General features: G+C 49.5%; 2 protein-coding genes across 4 annotated transcripts; one reads left to right on the top strand and one right to left on the bottom strand.

The window, feature by feature from the left end:
- Polr2f (RNA polymerase II, I and III subunit F) lies at positions 1 to 10,277 on the bottom strand. Of its 2 annotated transcripts, XM_051159957.1 has the most exons (5): positions 10,202 to 10,277; positions 7,180 to 7,249; positions 5,473 to 5,603; positions 407 to 478; positions 3 to 196 (listed from the first exon to the last, which is right to left on the bottom strand). In XM_051159957.1, the coding sequence occupies exons 1-5, from the start codon at positions 10,219 to 10,221 to the stop codon at positions 106 to 108; spliced, it is 384 nt and encodes a 127-aa protein (XP_051015914.1). In that variant the 5' UTR covers positions 10,222 to 10,277; the 3' UTR covers positions 3 to 105. The 2 variants fall into 2 exon arrangements, with proteins under 2 accessions (XP_051015915.1, XP_051015914.1); XM_051159958.1 differs by lacking the exon at positions 407 to 478 and having other exon boundaries at positions 1 to 196.
- Positions 10,278 to 10,390: 113 nt separating this feature from the next.
- C17H22orf23 (chromosome 17 C22orf23 homolog) lies at positions 10,391 to 18,692 on the top strand. Of its 2 annotated transcripts, XM_051159955.1 has the most exons (7): positions 10,391 to 10,491; positions 10,661 to 10,772; positions 12,667 to 12,729; positions 16,452 to 16,634; positions 17,083 to 17,211; positions 17,405 to 17,505; positions 17,625 to 18,692. In XM_051159955.1, the coding sequence occupies exons 2-7, from the start codon at positions 10,670 to 10,672 to the stop codon at positions 17,694 to 17,696; spliced, it is 651 nt and encodes a 216-aa protein (XP_051015912.1). In that variant the 5' UTR covers positions 10,391 to 10,491; positions 10,661 to 10,669; the 3' UTR covers positions 17,697 to 18,692. The 2 variants fall into 2 exon arrangements, with proteins under 2 accessions (XP_051015912.1, XP_051015911.1); XM_051159954.1 differs by having other exon boundaries at positions 17,405 to 18,692.
- The last annotated feature ends 574 nt before the right edge of the window (positions 18,693 to 19,266 follow it).

The following is a 19,266-nucleotide window of genomic DNA, read 5'->3' as shown; positions in this document are numbered from 1 at the left end:
GGCACTACAGACATTAGAGGCAGAGGGGTTGGGAAGGGTGAAGTTTATTATTTACATGTATAAAACAGGCAGAGAAACAGCGCCCAGGCAGTCCGATGGCTCTGCTCAGTCAGTGATGATGAGCTCGTCCACGCCCCAGTCTTCATAGCTTCCATCTGGCAGGTAACGACGGATGATGATGGGGATCTTTCGGGCCCTGTTGGGGAGAAGGCATGGGACATGAGGGGGGCTGGCGCCCTGGCTCTGCTGCACAGAACAGGTAGAAGCACGTGTCACACCAACACCCTCCCTCGCCTCCCACGGGGTTGACAAAGGAGCCAAAGATCTACAGGATCAACGACCAACTTCCCCCGACAGAGGCCAGACAGAGGCCTGCCGGGCTCTGGAGGAGGAAGCACTGTCTTACTTGAGCTCCTTCATGGCGATGAGCAAAGGGTCTGTCTCCCCTTCTAGCTCCACCATCACCGGGGCACACATCCTGCAGGGACAGAGGGGTTGCAGACAAGGCTCAGAAGGCAGATCTGCTGTCCTGATCCTCAGCTAGCAAGGTCACCTGGGCAGGCAGGTGTGGGGCAGTAGTCTACAGGGAGCTGCCCTGAGTAGATGAAAGGCCAGCACACTGGATTTGAACTGGGCCTCCAAGGACAAGTCACTGAATTTCTCTCCTATCCCAACAGCCTCATTTACAAATGAAGAAGACATTTGCTGCCTCACTGGGGACATGAGGACATGCCACTCACTGTTATCTGCCTTTACGTTGTCTACTTCACTTGGGGGAGTCCTACTTTGACATTCATTTTACTAGTGAGGACACTGAGTAACCTGCCAAGGTCATGCAGGCGGAGTGGCAGAGCCAAGATCTGTTCCTAACCACTGTGCTATGTGTCCCAAGTCATCTAAACGTAACGCTCATCAGAGAGGCCCCCCCCTTCATTCTTACCACCCCAATCTAAACCACAAGCCCCTCACAGCAACACCCCCAGGAGGGTCACACTCTCCAGCCTGGCCCCTTCATTCAAGCCATAACAAACATGTATGTCTGCCCGTGTTATGGTTTTGTTTGTTTGTTTGTTTGTTTTTTGAGACAGGGTCTCTCTGTGTAGCCTTGGCTGTACTGGACTCGCTTTGTAGACCAGGCTGGCCTCAAACTCAGTGATCCACCTGCCTCTGTCTCCCGAGTGGTGGGATTAAAGGCTTGGGCCACCACACCTGGCGTGTTATGGTTCTTAAGTTTCCCACAAATTAAGATGATGACAGTACTGGGAGAAGAGGAGCCCTTGGGAAGTCATGATGGCATGACCACCACGATGGCCTAAGTGGTTTTTTAAAAAAGTATGTATGTATGTATGTATATATTTTATATACATTGGTGTTCTGACTCCATGTGTGTCTGTGTGAGGGTGTCAGATCCACTGGAACTAGGATTATAGACAATTGTGTGGGTGCTGGGAATTAAGCCCGGGTCCTTTAGAAGAGCAGCCAGTGCTCTTAACCACTGAGCCACTCTCCAGCCCCTAAGTGGCTTTATAAGAGGAAGAGAAATCCAAGCCAGAAGAGTCGCTCGGTCCCATCATGTGACTCTCTGCCATGTTATAACACACAGCTTGAGGCTGTTCTTGAACCTCCAGAACTGTGAGGAACTAACTAAGCCAGGAACCTGAAAACAGCTCAGGTACCTGAACAAACTGTGGAACATTTCTCCTTCTCTCGACACACCAGAGAGAGGTTCAGATGTCCCCACACAGAAAATCACCGTCTTCAGTGCCCCCGGCGAGTTTATATATGCCTTTCTTGGCATCGAAGGCACTGTACAGAGGACCAAAGTGTCTAGTGGCCCAGGACCACACATGGTCCACTACAAGGGTCCATGCCTTCTCCAGACCATCAGGACAGACTTCTCTTTTAAGGTTTTAATTATTTTATGTGTATGGGCGCTTCGCTTGCATGTAGGCCCACGCCTCTGAAGGCCATTGGATACTTGGAACTGGAGGGACAGGTGGCTGTGAGCCACCGTGTACACGGTGGGAATGGTGGTAAGGAAACCCGGCAAGAGCACCAAGTGCTGTTAATTGCTGATCTGTCTCTCCAGCCACGAAGGGGTCTGAGAACTTTCAGAGCTGGCCGGGTGACTTTGGGGAGCAACACTTACCAGTTTATGACTAAATATTCTGGTCTCTGCTATTCCTAAAAGCCTGAAATTTTCCCAAGGGCAAAAACCAAATGCATTTCCTGAATAACAAAATGTCCCCAAAACTTGGGGTGTAGCACAGGAATAGAACATGTAAGGCCCTGGGTTTAGTCCCTAACACCAAGAAAACAAAAGAAATGCCTGCTGTATGCAACCCTGATCGGCCTGGGCCCACTCTCTCTCTCTCCAGACATAACAGGAGCAAAGGAAGGGCATTTGTTCATCAGTGCCCCACAAACGTGCAAGTGCAGGCTTTGGAGTGACTCTTGTGCTGCAGCCACTACCAATAAACATGTCGTCCACCCAGTTAGGAAGATGTGTGCAACATCAGCCACCAGGTGGTGCTAGCGCAACAGGCTAAACCTAACCAAGAGCTATCTAAGAAGGCACTTTAATGGGTACCTAAGCAGAGGCAAAGCCCAGTGCTGAGTGCACAGTGGGCATGGGACGCCTCAGGGGACGCAGCACTAATGCCTAGACTAGGTCGGAGCCCTCCGTTGGATTGGCTTACACTGGGGTTGTCTGGATGCCTCACGCCCTATGAGTGCTCCAGTGGCTCATCAGACACATGTCAATTTGAGCCTGTCCCTGTAGGGTCTACTGACATCTTTTACTAATTTTATTTCTCAAGCTTAAAAAAAAAACTTGTATTTGTGTGTCTGTGTTGGGGTATGTGCAGGAGTGAAAGTGTCCGTGGAGGTCAGATGTGTCTGATCACCTGGGGCTGAAGTTACAGGTTGCTATGACTCAGTTGCCCTAAAGAACAGTATGTACCCTTAATGCCTCTCCATTCCTTTAAAACAAAAATGTATTGTATTTATTTTGTGTGTGAAGAGTTAAAAATTTACTTTTGGGGTTGGGGATTTAGCTCAGTGGTAGAGCGCTTGCCTAGCAAGTACAAGGCCCTGGTTTCAGTCCTCAGCTCTGGGGGGAAATTTTACTTTTATTTTCACTTGCATGCTTTTGTGTTTATATAGCTATGCTGTGTGTGTGTGTGTGTGTGTGTGTGTGTGTGTGTGTGTGTGTGTGTGTGTGTCCATGGAGGCCAGAAGAGGGTGTTAGGTCCCTGAGACAAGCAACAAGCACCCTTAACCTATGATCCACTTCCTCAGACTCTATATCACGCGGTCCAGTCTGTGCGTGTGCACTCACAAGCATACCATGGCAGAGAAGGGTCAGTTCTCTCCTTCCATCACATGAGCTCCTGCCCTCGGGACTGGTGGCAGGCACATATACCAGCTAAGGTACCTTGCTGGGCCCTTTCAGCAACGTCTTTGTGGGCCACTAAGCTGCACCCGCCCATAGTTTTCAGCACCAGGAATACAAGCAAATCCACTGCCCTTCATCTGTCTCTGGGTTCTAGCCTCTCCCTGCAGCAGCCTGCCTTTCTGTCCCCTTTGTTTTTTTCTGCTGTTGTTTTGGTTTGTTTGTTTGACTTTTTGAGACTGGGTCTCTCTGTGAAGTTCTGGCTGGCCTAGACTCACTTTGTAGACCAGGCTGGCCTTGAACTCACAGCGATCCACAGCTGCCTTGACTTCAGGCTCTCTGTATGCTGGTCCAGCTCTCATCAGAAGACACCTGGGGAGCTGGGGGTTGGGTGAGGGTGACATCTTTATTCTCCTGTGCATCCTCTCAGGTCAGCAGCACATGGCAGTGGTGAGCACTGCTGGATCTGAACAGACTATGAAGGAGCCCTGCCACGGGGCCATGCCTCCCAGAACACTCAGCCAACTGGAAATGTCCTGTGCCTATGCCATCCCTGTCCTAACTGTGAGCCTCAGACTGGCCCCTGAGCACCTAAGATGTGCCTAGTCTTTGGGGATGGGAGTGGGGAGCTTTGTTCTCCATTTGTTTGGGTGCTCTGTTGTGGTGATGGTTGTGAAAGATTTTGTTATTGTTTTGAGTTGGTGTCTCACTGTGTAGCCAAGGCTGACCTGGAATTTTTTTATGTAGACCAGGATGGCCTTGAAGTCAGAGACATCCACATACCTCTGCCTCCTGAGTATTGGGGTTAAAGGCATGCACTAGCTCACAGGGCCTTTTTTTATTTTCATTTTTTGGTTTTTCGAGACAAGGTTTCACTGTGTAGCCTGGGCTGTCCTGGACTCACTTTGTAGACCAGGCTGGCCTCAAACTCACAGTGATCCGCCTGCCTCTGCCTCCTGAGTGCTGGGATTAAAGGTGTGTGCCAGTTTTTTAATTAATCTAAATGGACACTTGGAGCCAGTGAGGGCCACTACAGAGTACAGGCTGACAGGACCGTATCCCCTGCAGGTGGCTCCAGCTTTACTCAAAGGAGGCAGAAGTACAAGCGTGCTGGAGGAAGGCACATAGCTACGGAATGACTGAGGACAACCTTGCCCACACATAAAAAACCCTCTAGCAAGGCAGACACGGCAGTCACCATAAGCCAGGCCTGTGTACACCTGTAGGAGGGGACGCACACAGCACTGTGCCTCCCCAGCACGCAGGCAGGCCCCCCACACCCTGTGGCAGAACACTCCGTCTGCTGTGGTTTGCTTTCTCTAGTCTCCCTAGTCTACCCTGCAGCAGCCACCATTTCCCATCCAGCATGTCAGAAGCCGAGCAGTTTCTCAGCAGAGTTCCACTAACTGCCTCCTTCGAGATTACAGCAATCACTGGGTGCTTGGGGCCCTCCCGCCTACCGTGCAAATCTGGGAAAAAAGAAAATGCTGCTCATTTCCTAGACCCCGGAAGCCGCCACTGCTCTCAAGCTTTCCCAAGTGGAAGGCCTTGCTTACTTTGCCAGGCCAGCCCGTCTCCCTCACATCAAGAAATAGCACAAGCCTGAAGGAGCTGCCATCGCCTTCCCTGAACTCACCCTCAGTTTGCTTCACCAGCTGCCTGGAATTATCTGAATAAAGGTGGAGCCACCTTCAGGGGATACAGTCCTGTCAGCCTATACTCTTGTTATTTTTTTTTTAATAAAAAAAAGTAATTACATATGCTAGGCAGAACTCTACCACTGAGCTACACTGCCAAACCTCTTTTCACTTGTAATCTTGAGGCAGGGTCTTGCTAGTTGCCCAGCCTAGCCTTGAACTCATTTCATAGTTGAGGTAGGCCTTTGAACCCACGATCCTCCTGTTTCTGTCTCCTGAGTGTCTTTAATTATAGGTCTGTGGCCCAGGCCTGAGCAGGGTTTTTACTGTCACTTTCTGTGTAGTTATCTGGCTCCATAAACCCAGCACAATGCCTGCCATACCAGCATGGGCTCACTGTGGCAGAGCTGACAGAGAAGACAGCAGAGGGGCGACACTTACGCGATCTGGAGAGCCCGGGTGCCCAGCACTCGGGCGCGCTCATACTTGGTCATGTAAGGAGTGGTGATGCGCTTCTGGTTGGCCTGCGGTCGCTCACCAGATGGGAGAATCTCAACATTCTCCTGTCCCTCCTGGATACCAAGAAACAGAGAGGCAGAAAGATAATGACAATGACATGTGCCATCACCACCAGCAGTGACTACCCACTAGCACCCTATGCAATCCTTAATCCTTACAAACAGGCACGACAGGGACTGAGGTCCCTTAAAGAGTCAGCCAACCTGACCAAAATCTCCAATCCAGCAGTAAAGAGGACTGTATTCAGAACTCTAGAGCCAGCTGTTTGCTCAAAAGGCTGGCCCTGTAAGCGATGAGCAACCCTGAAGCCGAAGCTTGGCACCAACACCTGATCTTTTATATGGCAACTGAGTCAACAGGCTAAGTGACTACAACAGTCAGGGTAAAGGAGGAGTCATAACCATACTACACACAAGGCCCTGGGTGCCACCCCCGCGACACACACACACACACACACACACACACACACACACACACACACACACACACAGTTATTACTATCTGGTCAAACACTACCACAAATGCTGAGCTACAAAGCAAAGAGCTTCTGGTAGCAGAGCCACCTAGAGAAGAAAACAGAGGCACAGAGCAATGGCGGCCGCCAGGAAGGCGCAGCCTGTGGTGAGAGTTTACACGATTCTGAAACCAAGAGTTAAGGTTAGGGTTTCTCTCAGAGAGTGAAGTGCTTGCTGTCCACACTGCAGGGCGTAGAGTTGGATCTTTAGTCTCCGTGCAAAGGTCTGAGTGTATAACAGTGTGTGCCCGTAGCCACAGAACTAGCTGGTAGTGACTAAGGATTTCTGGGGCTGGCTGACAACCCAGCTGAAGCAGTGAGCCCCAAGGGCAGAGATGATATCTGGAAAAATAAGGTGGACATCTGGCGGTGGTGGCACATGCCTTTAATTTAATCCCAGCACTCAGGAGGCAGAGGCAGGCAGATTGCTGTGAGTTTATAGCCAGCCTGGTCTACAAAGCAGTCCAGGACAGGCAAGGATAACACAGAGAGACTCTGTCTAAAAAAACAAAACAACAACAACAAAAAAAACCAAACAAGCAAAAAAAACAAAGAAAACCCACAAACAAAAAATTTTTTAAAAAAAGAAGAGAAAAAAGGAAAAGGAAAAGAAAAAAATAGTTAAGTGCACACAGACATGCAACACATGTGCACTTGCACACACAAAAAATTGTTAAATAAAAAGTAATTGTTTGCCGAGTGTATACTACATGTCAAACAGTATTATAAGTGTTTGGGATACAGTAGTAAATAAAACGGACCAGAATTACTTCTACCTGTGCCCATACCTTTAATCCTAGCACTTAGGTGGCAGAGAAAGGCTGATTTCTGTGAGCTACAGACCAACCTGGCTTCAGTAGTAAATTCCGGGCTATAAACTGAGAACAAGTCTCAAAAAGAAACAAATAAACAACAACAACAACAAAACATACATATTAAGACACAATAATCCCAAGATCTAGTTGAGGTGATTAGACAAAGGCCAAGAGTGACTCTGTGGGAGACAAGTTCCTGGAAACGGGACAGCAAATCTTTGGTGACCGCCACCCATGCCGCCGCCATCTAGGTGGCATCTAGGTGGCGGTGCAGAAGGCTGAGGCTGGCTGGCTACTGACCTCCTCGGCATTTTCCAAGTCATCTAGTCCTTCGTCCTCCTCCACATCATCAAAGTCATCGCCATCGAAACTAAACCGGAAGAAACTGGTAGTTAGAGCATCACCTGCCAGAACCAGAGACACAGCTCGCCATCTCCACTGTGACGTACGAGGGACGGGGAAATCTCAATGAAGGAATGAAACTCTGGCGTCACTTTATGCCTCCAATCTTGTCCCATATGTCCCCAAATTTTTCCAGGGCTCGTTCACCACTGTTTCTCTTTCTATGAACTACTTCAGTCAGTATGTGAACACGCACAAGTCTGGTCTGGGAATTTGGGGTTTTTTTTTTTAAGGTTTATTTTATCTATGTGTTTAAGTGTGTGAATGTGAGTGTACACATGAGCATGCAAGTGCCTAGGGAAGCCATCAGAGGGTGTGAAATCCTCTGACGCTGGAGTTGTTCCTCACGGTGCTGGGAACTACGTTTTCGTTCCCTGGACTGTCAGCATGTGCTGATAGTCACTGAGCCATCCCTCTGTCATAAACACAGTTTTAGCCCTATCATAAGGAGAAAAATGTAAATTGGTCAGTGTGAAGGTACACTCCTCTACTCCTAGCATTTGAAGAGTGACGTAAGAGATTCTGGAGTCTGAGCCCAGCCTGGGCTACACAGTGAGAGTCTGTCTCAAGAATAAACACAACCTCCCCCAAGCTCCCACCCAAAAAACAAACACAAGTGTTTACTTCAGGGATAGAGGTGTAACTCAGGAGGAGAGTGTCTACACAGCATGAATGAGATAGATCCCCCAGCATTTCAATTCTCAGCACCAACACATTAGCACCTACCCCCTCTTTAAAAAGGAAGAATAGTTCTTTCCCTTCCTGCTATGGCCTAATTCCATGCTCCCTTATGGTGGGAGAAGTAAGGCCAAAGTGAATTAGTGAATTGTCATCCTCATGGCCAAAATAATGTGTGCGTGATGTGTGTGTGCGTGCAGGCCCACATATACCACCGGGACAACCTCTCCTGCTCTCTCCTCCTTCTCGGGGCTCCAAGATCAAACATGGGTGGTCAGGCTTAAACAGCGAACATCTCAGCCACTGATCCAGCTCATCAGCCTCCTATGGTGAAGGAGCTGCCCAAACTCACTGTCTCTGACCTCCTTTTCCTGCTGTCATAGTCTCACCTCCATAGACGTTCTCCTCCAAGCTCCAAAGCCACCCTGCTCCTGTTCACTGATTATCTTTTCCCCCGCAAGACACAGTTTCTCTGTGTAGCCCTAGCTGTCTTAGAACGTGCCCTGCAGACAACCAGGCTGGGCTCGAACTCATAGAGATCCTTCTGCCTCTGCCTCCCATGTGCTGGGATCACAGGCGTGCAACCGGCTTTCACTGACATTACCGTGCTATACCCTTCCAACTCTTATCCTTCCTTTATCGGCCAGCAACCAGGCTCCTCTCTGTTTCCCACTCTGCGGGTAGGGGAGTGGGGCTGTTTTCCAGCCTTTTCTGGGCTCTAGTCTTTTCCCTAGTCACTCACCAGCCATCTCTACTGGCACTCACTGCCCTGGTTGACACTCCTACCTCTGCTTTTATTGTATTTGTGCCTGTATTTTGTTTGTCTGCGAGACAGTCTCACTCTGTACACTATGTAACTCATTCTGGCCTGAAACTCGCCATGTAGCATAGACTGACATCCTCCTGCCTCAGCCTCCCAAGTGCTGGGATGACAGGTGTGCGCCTCCACACCCAGCCTCTTGAGTTCTGACTGCTATCTCTATATTAGGACTCCACAGTTTTTCTTCCCTTTTGACCTAACACATGCAGCCCAGCAGGAAATCCTTTTGGCTCTATCTGTAAATCCCTGTGTTTCAGAGGTAGAAGCAGGTGGATTTCTATGAGTTTGAGGCTAGCCTGGCCTACATAGTGAGTTCCAGGACAGCCAGGGCCACATAGTTGAGATCTCGTTTTTCTCTCATATGTGTGTGCCTGTATGCCAGAAGCCAGACATGGCGGCTCACGCTTTACTCCCATCATTTGGAAGGCAGAGGTAGAGGGATCTCTAAGTTCGAACTACCTGGCATACTATAAGATTTGGTCGCCAAATAAATTAAATAAAAATATGTCCATAGGAGGCTGGAGAGATGGCTCAGAGGTTAAGAGTGCTGGCTGCTCTTCCAGAGGTCCTGAGTTCAAGTCCCAACAACCACATGGTGGCTCATAACCATTTATAATTCTATAATGAGATGTAGTGCCCTCTTCTGGCAAATAGGTGTACATGCAGGCAGAATACTGTATACATAATAAAATCTTTTCTTTCTTTTTTTTTCTTTTGGTTCTTCAAGACAGGGTTTCTCTATGTAGCCTTGGCTGTCCTGAACTCACTTTGTAGACCAAGCTGGCCTCGAACTCACAGACATCTGCCTGCCTCTGCCTCCCGAGTGCTAGGATTAAAGGCGTGTGTGCCACTACACCCGGCATTATAAATAAATCTTAAAAAAGAAAAGGTCAGGCATGGTGGCACGCGCGCGCGCGCACACACACACACACAATACATATATAATTTGTGTGTGTGTGTGTGTGTACACATAATCCAGCCGGGTCTGGTGGCTCATGCCAGATATACCAACACTTGGGAGGCTGAAGCAGAGCACTGTGGCTAACTCAGAGGCAGTCTTAACCTAAGCCAGCCTGGGTTTCAGAATGAGAACTTGCCTCAAACACCATAAAACTGCGTTCTCCACAGTTCAGCCCCACTTCTGCCCATCTCTGCTACTATCCAAGCCCGCGCCTGCTTTCAGCCTTCCAGGCCATTCGTCGGATTGCTTTTTCTTCCCTACTTCCAAGACTACACACGCGTCACCACCGGCATTCCCTTCCAGAAAGGGGGCCGTCGGAGGGTAGAGGCTACACCGGCTCCCATTGCTCCGCGAGGTAGGAAGTTATGAAGACTTCGACCCACAGACCTGGGCTAGCCTGTGCGCCAAGAGCTCAGCTCGCACTACGACCTCCTCCCCTCCCCTCTGAGGCCCGCGCTCACTTGTCCTCGTTGTCTGACATGATGCCCTCGCCGCTCTGGCCGGTCCGGAGCGGAAAGTAGCAAACAACACGCGTGAAACTCCAACAGCACTACGCGTAGTCTGCGCCTGCGCTGTGACCCAGGAGCAATCACTTCCGGGAAGCAGTCGCCAGCGAGAACCTAATGCGCATGTGTGGGTGTGTATTGGTAGTTACCATGGTAACCAGGTACGCTTGGTGTGGGCGCTGACATTCTGGCTCCCCTGAAGATTTCCGTAAGAAAGGCGTCGCACGCCCGGGTCACTGCTTAGGGTGAGCGCTTCTCTCTCCCTGGACCGTCACGATGGGGACTGTGGTCTCTGCACTGTCCGGAGCCGAGTACTGATCGGGCACCAGCTTCTCACATTCCCAGGGTGCTCGCGATGAGAGGTCGGGACTGCGATGCGAGACTGGGGCTGGTCATTGCTTCTCTCCCTCCTAGGGCCCTCCCATGGCTTCAAAGGAGAGGGTGGACTCAGTGACCAAAGGAACCGGGTTCCAGCGCTGCCGTAAGCAGGCCGCTTACACCCCGGGAACCTGTGAGCTCCTCAGAGGTCAGTGCGTTAGAGGACCCAACGACAGGAATGGTGCTGTTTTCTCTTAAGAGCGTGGGATTCAGAAAGGTTTGGGACCAGGATCAAAGGCCAAAGAATGAAAAATTTTGGAGTGGTTAGCTCAATAATTTACATTGCACCTTCTTTTTTTTTTTTTTTTTTTTTTTTTTTTTTTGGTTTTCCGAAACAAGATTTCTCTGTATAGCCTTGGCTCTCCTGGACTCACTTTGTAGACCAGGCTGGCCTCGAACTCACAGCGATCCGCCTGCCTCTGCCTCTCGAGTTCTGGGATTAAAGGCGTGCGCCACCACGCCCGGCTTACATTGCACTTTTTTCTTTTTTTAAGTTTTATTTATTTATTATTATGTATTCAGTGCTCTACCTGCATGTACACCTGCAGGCCAGAAGAGGGCACCAAGTGTCAGATGGTTGTGAGCCACCATATGGTTGCTGGGATTGAACTCAGGACCGCTGGAGGAGCAGTCAGTGCCCTTAACCTCTGAGCCATCTCTCCAGCCCCCACATTGCACTTTCTATGAAGCCTCTCTTCCCCCCACCACAGTAGGACCCTCGCAGTACCAAACTCAATTCCCTTCACCGGGCTTAGCACGATATACCCTTATAGGTGTTTAGTTTCCCAGCTATCACCTTCTAAATGTCGAATGCCACCAGGCAAAGAAAGTGCCTTCTCTGCTCAGAACTGGAACTCCAGACTGCTACAAGAATGAACGTGTGTGCACTCATCCATTCAACAACTAAAAGCCTAATATATTATCTGGGTATTGTTCTAGGTGCTAGGAATAAAGTGTTGGGGGCGGGGGGGGGGGTTGCAAAAGACAATTCTTGCTTTCGTAATGCTAACAGTACAGGAGGTTAACAAGAAAAATCGACAAAGAAAAGTTACAGAGTTGGGGTGTAGCTCAGCGATAGCGTATGTAATAGGTACATATGAAGCCAGGCTTTCAGTCCATACCACAGACAAGAGAGAATGAGAGAGAGAGAGAGAGAGAGAGAGTGTGTGTGTGTGTGTTACAGATGAAGAGATGACTCAGTGGTTAGAAACATGTACTGCTCTTCAAGAACACTTGAGTTCAGTCCCCAGCATCTATGTCAGCCACTCACACAAACACAAAAAAACCCAACTGTGTGTGTGTGTGTGTGTTTTAGGCAGATACAGTGGTGTGCAAGGTTGCTACTTGGGAGAATTGCCTGAGCCCAAAAATGGCTAGCCTGGATAATATCATAAGACCCTGTCTTCAAAATAAAACAAAGTAAGGACTGGAGAGAGAACTCAGAAGTTAAGAGCACTCGCTGCTATTCTGGAGGGCCCAAGTTCAATTCCCTACAACCATGTCACTTGTCTCCAAACAACCTGTAACTCTAGTTTCCTGGGATTCAGTGCCTTTTTCTGGCCTCCACAGGCACCCAAATACACTCAGGTGCACGCGTGCACATACACACACACACACACACACACACACACACACACACAAACATAAAATCTTAAGAAAAAAAAGTCATATAATGGATCATGTCTTTAATTCCAGCACTCTGTGGAAGAGGTGGGTGAATCTCTGAGTTTGAGGCCTGCCTGATCTGCCTGATCTGCATGCCACATTTCAGGATATGCTGCTGCGTAACGCTGCATAATGAGACCTTTTTATTTATTTATATATATATATATATATATATATATATATATATATATATGGCTGACTAAATGAATTAGTAAAGAAAACCTCAAGAGATATGTGCTCTAGGGGAAAAAAGCTGAAGTAGGACAGAAGGACAGGAGTGCTTAGTGGAAAACAGGGAAGGCAGTGCTACAGGGCAAGATGCGGATGAGATGTCTGCTGTAGCTCAGGAGGCCTCACACAGTTGCATTATTTTGCAGTGATGATGAAGGAGTCCAACCTGACTAACTTCCAGCAACGCCACCTCATGGACACCATGAAAAGTAAGGACAGTCACTCTAGAGACTTTCTGCACAGGGGAACCAGAGATACATTTATTTTATTTTAATTTATCTTGGATTTTTGAGACAGGGTTCTCTGTGTAGCCTGGGCTGTCTAGAACTCACTCTGTAGACTACGCTGGCCTGGAACTCACAGAGATCTGCCTGCCTCTGCCTCCCAAGTGCTGATATTAAAGGCGTGCGTCCCCACTGGCAGCAGATGTTGAATGCTCCTCCACATGAAGGAAGAGTTCATTTTAAAGGACAGAGATGAAGCCAGACACGACGATACACACCTCTAACCCCAGCTCTCAGGGGACAGAGGTAGGAGGATCACCAAAAGTTCAATGGCAGCCTGGTTTATGCAGCAAGTTCCAAGTGAGATCTTGTCCTCTTAAAAAGAGTTGGGCAGCTGGGACGGTGGTGCACGCCTTTAATCCCATCACTCTGGAGGCAGAGGGAGGCAGATCTCTGAATTTGAGGCCAGGCTGGTCTACAGAGTGAGTTCCAGGACAGCCAGGGCAGTGAAACCTTGTTTCAACAACAACAACAACAGAAAGCCAAAAGCAACAAAAGGGTTGGGGAGAGTGATGCAGGCTGGAGAGATGGCTTAGTGGTTAAGAGCAGGTAGAGAACCTGAGTTCAGTTCTCAGCTCTCATGGGAGTTGACTCACAGTCAACTGCAGCTCCAGCTCCACAGCCATCCCACGTGGCCTCAGTGGGCACTGCACTCATGTTCCGGACACGTAGGCGTGTGTGTGTGTGTGTGTACGTGCGTGTGTGTGTGTGTGTGCGTGTGTGTGCGTACATGTGTGTGTGCGTGCGTGCGCGCGTGCGTGCGTGTGTGTGCGTGCGTGCGTGCGTGCGTGCATGCGTGTGTGTATGATGCATACACAGACATATAACTAAAAATAAAATAAGTTTTGTTTTTCTTTTTCTTTTTTGGTTTTTCGAGACAGGGTTTCTCTGTGTAGCCCTGGCTTTCCTGGACTCCCATTGTAGATCAGGCTGGCCTCGAACTCACAGGGATCCACCTGCCTCTGCCTCCCGAGTGCCTGGATTAAAGGTGTACGCCACCACCGTCCGGCGAAGTTTTGTTTTTCAAGACAGGGTGTCTCTATCTAGTACTAAAACTTGCACTGTAGATCAAGTTGGCCTCAAACTCAGGGATCTGCCTGTGGCCACCAAGCACACAGAAAATAAAACCAAAATCTCCCTCAAAGCATCATGGCAATGGCTTTAATCCCAGCCCTCGGGAGGCAGAGGCAGGCGGATCGCTGTGAGTTCAAGGCCAGTGTGGTCTACAAAGTAAGTCCAGGACAGTCAAGGCTATACGACTTTTTTAAAAAAAAAAAAAAAAAAAAAAAAAAGCTTCATAGCTTGCCTGGGAATTCACTCTCTACCTCTCCTTAACTAAGACCTACTGTTGAGCCGGGCGTGGTGGCGCACGCCTTTAATCCCAGCACTCGGGAGGCAGAGGCAGGCGGATCGCTGTGAGTTTGAGGCCAGCCTGGTCTACAAAGTGAGTCCAGGATGGCCAAGGCTACACAGAGAAACCCTGTCTCGAAAAAACCAAAAAAAAAAAAAAAAAAAAAAAAAAAAAAAAAAAAAGACCTACTGTTGTCAGAGAAACCCAGCCTCAAAAGACCAAATACACCAAACCAAAAACAAACCAGCAAGCCAAAAATCCTACAACTGTTTTTGAGTTTGGTTCAAGCAGCAAGCCCTCCTCAATCACCTGAAAGCCCCCAATTCTTCCACTGAGCAGAAGAGGTAGACCTGAGGCGTGGGATTGCTAAGAAAAATGGCATCTTCTCAGGTCTGTGAAGGGGAAGTCAGGTAAGAGCCAATGGCTGAGTCATCCTTGCAAGCTCGCAGAACAGAGACTTCAGTCATCCTTGATCTTCCTTAATGTGTCCCCACCCCCCACCCACCCCTGCCCGGAGACCACAGAATCCTGTCAACAGTCCTGTAAGCTACATCCTGACCCTCATCACTTGTCTCCTCTGCCACCACCCCACCCAGGTCCCCACCAATGCTGCAAGTCATCTGAATAGCTGCTTTCCTTGCCCTAACCTTGGCCATGAATGAGACTTTGAACAGCAACCAAAAAGGGCAAGTCCTCTCCAAACCCCTCAATGGCTTCCTACCTTGCAGAATAAGAGCATCTTTCCAGAAGCTTCCAGAAGTTCTGATCTCTAACTTCTACCACATGAGAGGTGCTGAACACACACCACCTCAGCACCTCCACCGTTCTTGCCTCTAGCTGGAACATTCTTCCTGAATAGAACTGCAGCGCTGGCTCACTGCTCTTTACTGTTCTCACTGAAACCGTCTGTTAATACAAAAGCCCTAGCCTCTTACGTACAAAGCCCTCGAATGCATCCCCAGTGCCACACAGACCAGGCGTAGTGGCACACAAATAGCTGTAACCCACGCACTTGGAACATAAGAGGCAGGAAGATCAAAAGTTCAAAGTCATCTTTAGCTCCACAGGGAGTTGGGTGGTCAGCCTGCAGAGAGACCCAGCCTTAAACAAAACAAAACAAAACAAAACCAACACTGGCTGGCGAGATGGTTAAACAGAGAAAGGCACTTGCTACCAAGTTTTGGTTTTTTGTTTGTTTGGTTTTTGTTATTGTATAGCCTTGACTGTCCTGGACTCACTTTGTAGACCAGGCTGGCCTTGAACTCACAGAGATCAGCCTGCCTCTGCCTCCCCAAGTGCTGGGATTACAGGTTGTGCCACTACTGCCCAGTACTTGCTACAAGGTTAACAACCTGAGCTCAATCCCTGCAAAGCATGTGGACGGAGTGAACTGATCTCCATAGGTTGTGCAAATCTGTACATACATACATACACACACACACACACTAAAAAAAACAAAACAAAAGAAGAAACAGGCCGGAGAGATGGTTCGATGATGGTTCAGAGGTAAAGGGCAGTGACTGCTCCTCTAGAGGTCCTGAGTTCAATTTCCAGCAATCACATGGTGGCTCACCACCATTTATGTGAGGGGATGCCCTCTTCCTCCCTGCAGGTGTATATATAGGTAGAACACATTACATCTTTTAAAAAAGAAAGAAAGCACCATGCTGAAGCCTCAGTGTATAAGAATGTTTATTGCAGCATTGTCGGAAGTAGTAAAAATCCAAACAACAAAAAGGAAACAAAAAACTCAGAGACAACCTGAATGTCCAGAACTAGACTAGCTGAATAAATAACACAATCATTCTAACAACTAGTACATAGCTATAAAAAATAAATTACATGTAAATTTTTGTTTCGTTTTGTTTTTTGAGACAGGGTTTCTCTGTGTAGCCTTGGCTGTCCAGGCTGGCCTCATACTTACAAAGATCTGCCAACCTCTGCCTCCCTAAGTGCTGGGATTAAAGGCGTGCGCCACCACACCTGGCTATAAATGTGTTTTTGTGGACGGTTGGCCGTGACACATTGTTAAGTGAAAAGGGTCTGTTATTGACCATATGATATGATCCAGTGTTTAAGAACCGTATCTGTACATACCAAACCAAACATCCTTGGATGTGTTGTAGAAACATCAAGAATAAAAAGCAGCCATCTAATTGTTACTATAGCTTGCAAAGGAGCAGGCTCCGAGGGGCCTGGAGACTGTCCACACTGTTTGGCTTCTCACTGGCAGTCACCATTCTTCTTTGAAAAGAAAGCTGAACAGGTGCTTCTTCTTTGACCTTTCTGTTGCCAGGAGGGGCCCCTCTGCCTCTGCAGTGCAACCCGACATCCAGCCAGAGGGGCTCTCCTCCTAAGAAGTCGACCACAGCCATCTACCTGCCTCCCATCCTGGCTGCCCACTCTCACCTCCGGCCTGCCAGCATGTGTCAAGCCAATGGAGCATATAGCCGTGAGCAATTCAAGCCTCGGGCCACCAGTAAGTGGTGGGCTTGGGGCTCTCTTCTGTTGTCTGGGATCATAGCAGCCTGGGACAGACAGCACCACTCAAGGTTGCGGAGGAGGGAAGCAGTTTTCCTAACCTCAGAGGGACACGTGGCTGTCCTCCTGCTCCCTCAAGCCCATCTCCTCTGCACTTGTGCCTACACCCCGGAGCCCCTCCTCCCAGCCTCTAACATTGCTTTTGGCCCAGTCGCCCTGGCATCCCCACAGTTCCCTCCACGCAGGCCGCAGGCAGACACAGGCCACTCTTGGTTGTTTCAAATGCTAGCCTGCCGAGCGTCCTGCTCAGGAACAGCCAGGGGAAGTGCTGGGACTGCAGAAACTCACCTCTCACAACCTAGACACCCTGCAGTGTGCCCAGCCTATAGAAACACAGGAACAGGGCCTGCTCTGCACCTTAAGGAGACCGCTTCTGGACCCCACAGGAGATCTGGAGAAGGAGAAACGAAGACTCCAAAATATCTTTGCCACTGGGAAAGACACAGAGAAACGGAAAAAGGCTCCCAGTGTGCAGCAAGAGGACCCAGCTCCTGAGCTAGACCGGTTTGAAGAATGTGAGCGTGTGCGCGCGTGCGTGCGTGTGTGTGTGTGTGTGTGTGTGTGTGTGTGTGTGTGTATGTGTGTGTAGATCTGATGGGGCTGACAAGAGAGCAGGACTTGATACAGACCTTCCCCTCCCCCAGTCTCCCTCAGACTTCGTGCACTCCCACTGCCCTGGGCACTGATGGTCCTTCCCCCTCTGTGCAGTGGTGCAGGAAATCCAAGACAGGAAGGAATTCTTGGCTGCCATGGAGACTCTGGGACAGGGCAAGCAATACCGGGGAATCATCCTGGCTGAAATCTCCCAGGTCGGAGCCCACCCAAGCCAAAAAGTAGTCCAATGGGAGGGGTCCCCAACCTGTCCTAGGATAGTTAGCAAGCATCTCATCCTGCTGTGACAGCAGCTCTTCCCGGTGGCTCTTTACAGAAACTACGGGAAATGGAGGACATTGACCGCAGGAGGAGTGAGGTGCTGGAGAAGGCCCTCGCCACCACTTAGCCCACGACAAGGGCCGGCCTGCCCAGCAAGACCACCAAAGCCCTTCACTCTGCCAAGAAGTGTTGTCTTCAGGCCTGCCCACCCACAGGGGCCATGCCAGATCATGGCATGGCACTGTCCTGGGGCACAAGACAGTGTCCTAGACACTGCCCAAGGATGCAGAGGCCTCACTGGTGTCTCTGAGCTACTGTCACAGCCAGGGAGTTGAAACTTTCTCTAGGGGAAAAAAGCCCCAGACATACCAGAGACGCCCAGGCTCACCAGCTTGGCTGTGCACCCCAAGGGCACTCTCCTCTCTCTGTCTCTCCTCCAGCCACAGATGGCCTCCAGGTGCTCTGTCCTTGGCTTTTCTAACCCTGAGAGTGAACACGATTCTTTCCCTCCTGTATCTTGAGATCTCCATTTTGCCTTCTTGTATCCTTGGGCAAATGTTTAACCACAATGATTAACTGGCCAATAAACACATTTAACTGGGTCATGACATGTGCCACCTTGTTTCCCACAAGGCAGTTGCTTATTTGTACAGAATCAGAAGCCATCTGACACAGATGGGTTCTAACTGCTGTTCGCAGATTTCCAGGGGAAAGGGGACACAAGGTTCCTGAGCAGCCTGCAGCCACTGCTAACATTCAGGACTATGGTGTGAAAACTCAAGTTCACCAAGATACTCCATCCAAGTAGTTACTGCAGAGATGGCCACTCAGGGCTAAAGGTCACCTTCAGGGCTGTCCCCAAACAGAGACTAAGGGAAGAAACATAAACGGAGAGATCCACAGTGAAAGGGCCTGGCAGGTGCCACAGTTCCACTCAAGGGACACCTGACAAGGAAAGCAGCCCTGGTCCCCACCTGGTCCCCGGCTGATTGACTGCACATCAGTGTCCTTCCTTCAGGCTGCCAACACTGGCCAGCCTGGCCTTCACCAGCAGTGTGTCATTTCCCTGTTCCTACACTTGCTGGAAGCCCCATAATTCTAACAGAACACATGACCTGTGTGTTCTTGCCACAGAATAAACATGCCTACTGTGCAGCCGCCAGCAGATAAGGGACCGGTGGTCAGTAGGAACATGCCCTCCACCTTGCACACTGAAAAGCCTAGGACAAGCGTAGCCCACTGTGACAAACTCAAATTTGATGTCACCATTTACAAATTATGCCTGTATGAGAACTGGATTCTGGGTTTCTTCTGAAAAAATGGGCAAGATCTGGCAACCCTGGTCCCAGGACACAGGTGCCCTCTGCTGACACAGCCACTCCACTGAGACACTGAAGTTTCCCTGGCTCTGAGATAGCCTGGCAGAGCCCTCTCTTGGACTACAGCAACTAGGTCACAGGGCTCCTCTGAAAGACCTCTGTCTGAGGTGGCAGCCCTGGCTCCAGGTCAACAAGTGCATTTGGAGACAACAAATGCCTACATGGGAGGGACAAGCACGTCTTCCCAAACAGGAAGGGAACCCTACCCAAGGGGAGGCAGTAGTGGTCAAGTTCCCAACTGAGTGGACAGCTCCGACAGGGAAGAGGGCACAGAGGTGGCCATACTCAAGGCTGAAGGGCACCGGCAACTGAGGTACA

The sequence above is a fragment of the Acomys russatus genome, chromosome 17 (genome assembly GCF_903995435.1).
Source record: "Acomys russatus chromosome 17, mAcoRus1.1, whole genome shotgun sequence".
Lineage (NCBI taxonomy): Eukaryota > Metazoa > Chordata > Mammalia > Rodentia > Muridae > Acomys > Acomys russatus.
This window is presented reverse-complemented; position numbering and strand designations above follow the sequence as displayed.

Excerpts from the sequence above, each read along its gene's own strand:
- C17H22orf23 (XM_051159954.1), top strand. The coding sequence starts at position 10,670 with ATGGCTTCAAAGGAGAGGGTGGACTCAGTGACCAAAGGAACCGGGTTC. Across the intron at positions 10,773-12,666 it reads AACCTGTGAGCTCCTCAGAG|TGATGATGAAGGAGTCCAAC; the intron begins GTCAGTGCGTTA and ends ATTATTTTGCAG. Across the intron at positions 12,730-16,451 it reads CCTCATGGACACCATGAAAA|GAGGGGCCCCTCTGCCTCTG; the intron begins GTAAGGACAGTC and ends TTCTGTTGCCAG.
- Polr2f (XM_051159957.1), bottom strand. The coding sequence starts at position 10,221 with ATGTCAGACAACGAGGACAA. Across the intron at positions 5,604-7,179 it reads ACTTGGAAAATGCCGAGGAG|GAGGGACAGGAGAATGTTGA; the intron begins GTCAGTAGCCAG and ends CTTGGTATCCAG. Across the intron at positions 197-406 it reads ATCGCCATGAAGGAGCTCAA|GGCCCGAAAGATCCCCATCA; the intron begins GTAAGACAGTGC and ends TCTCCCCAACAG.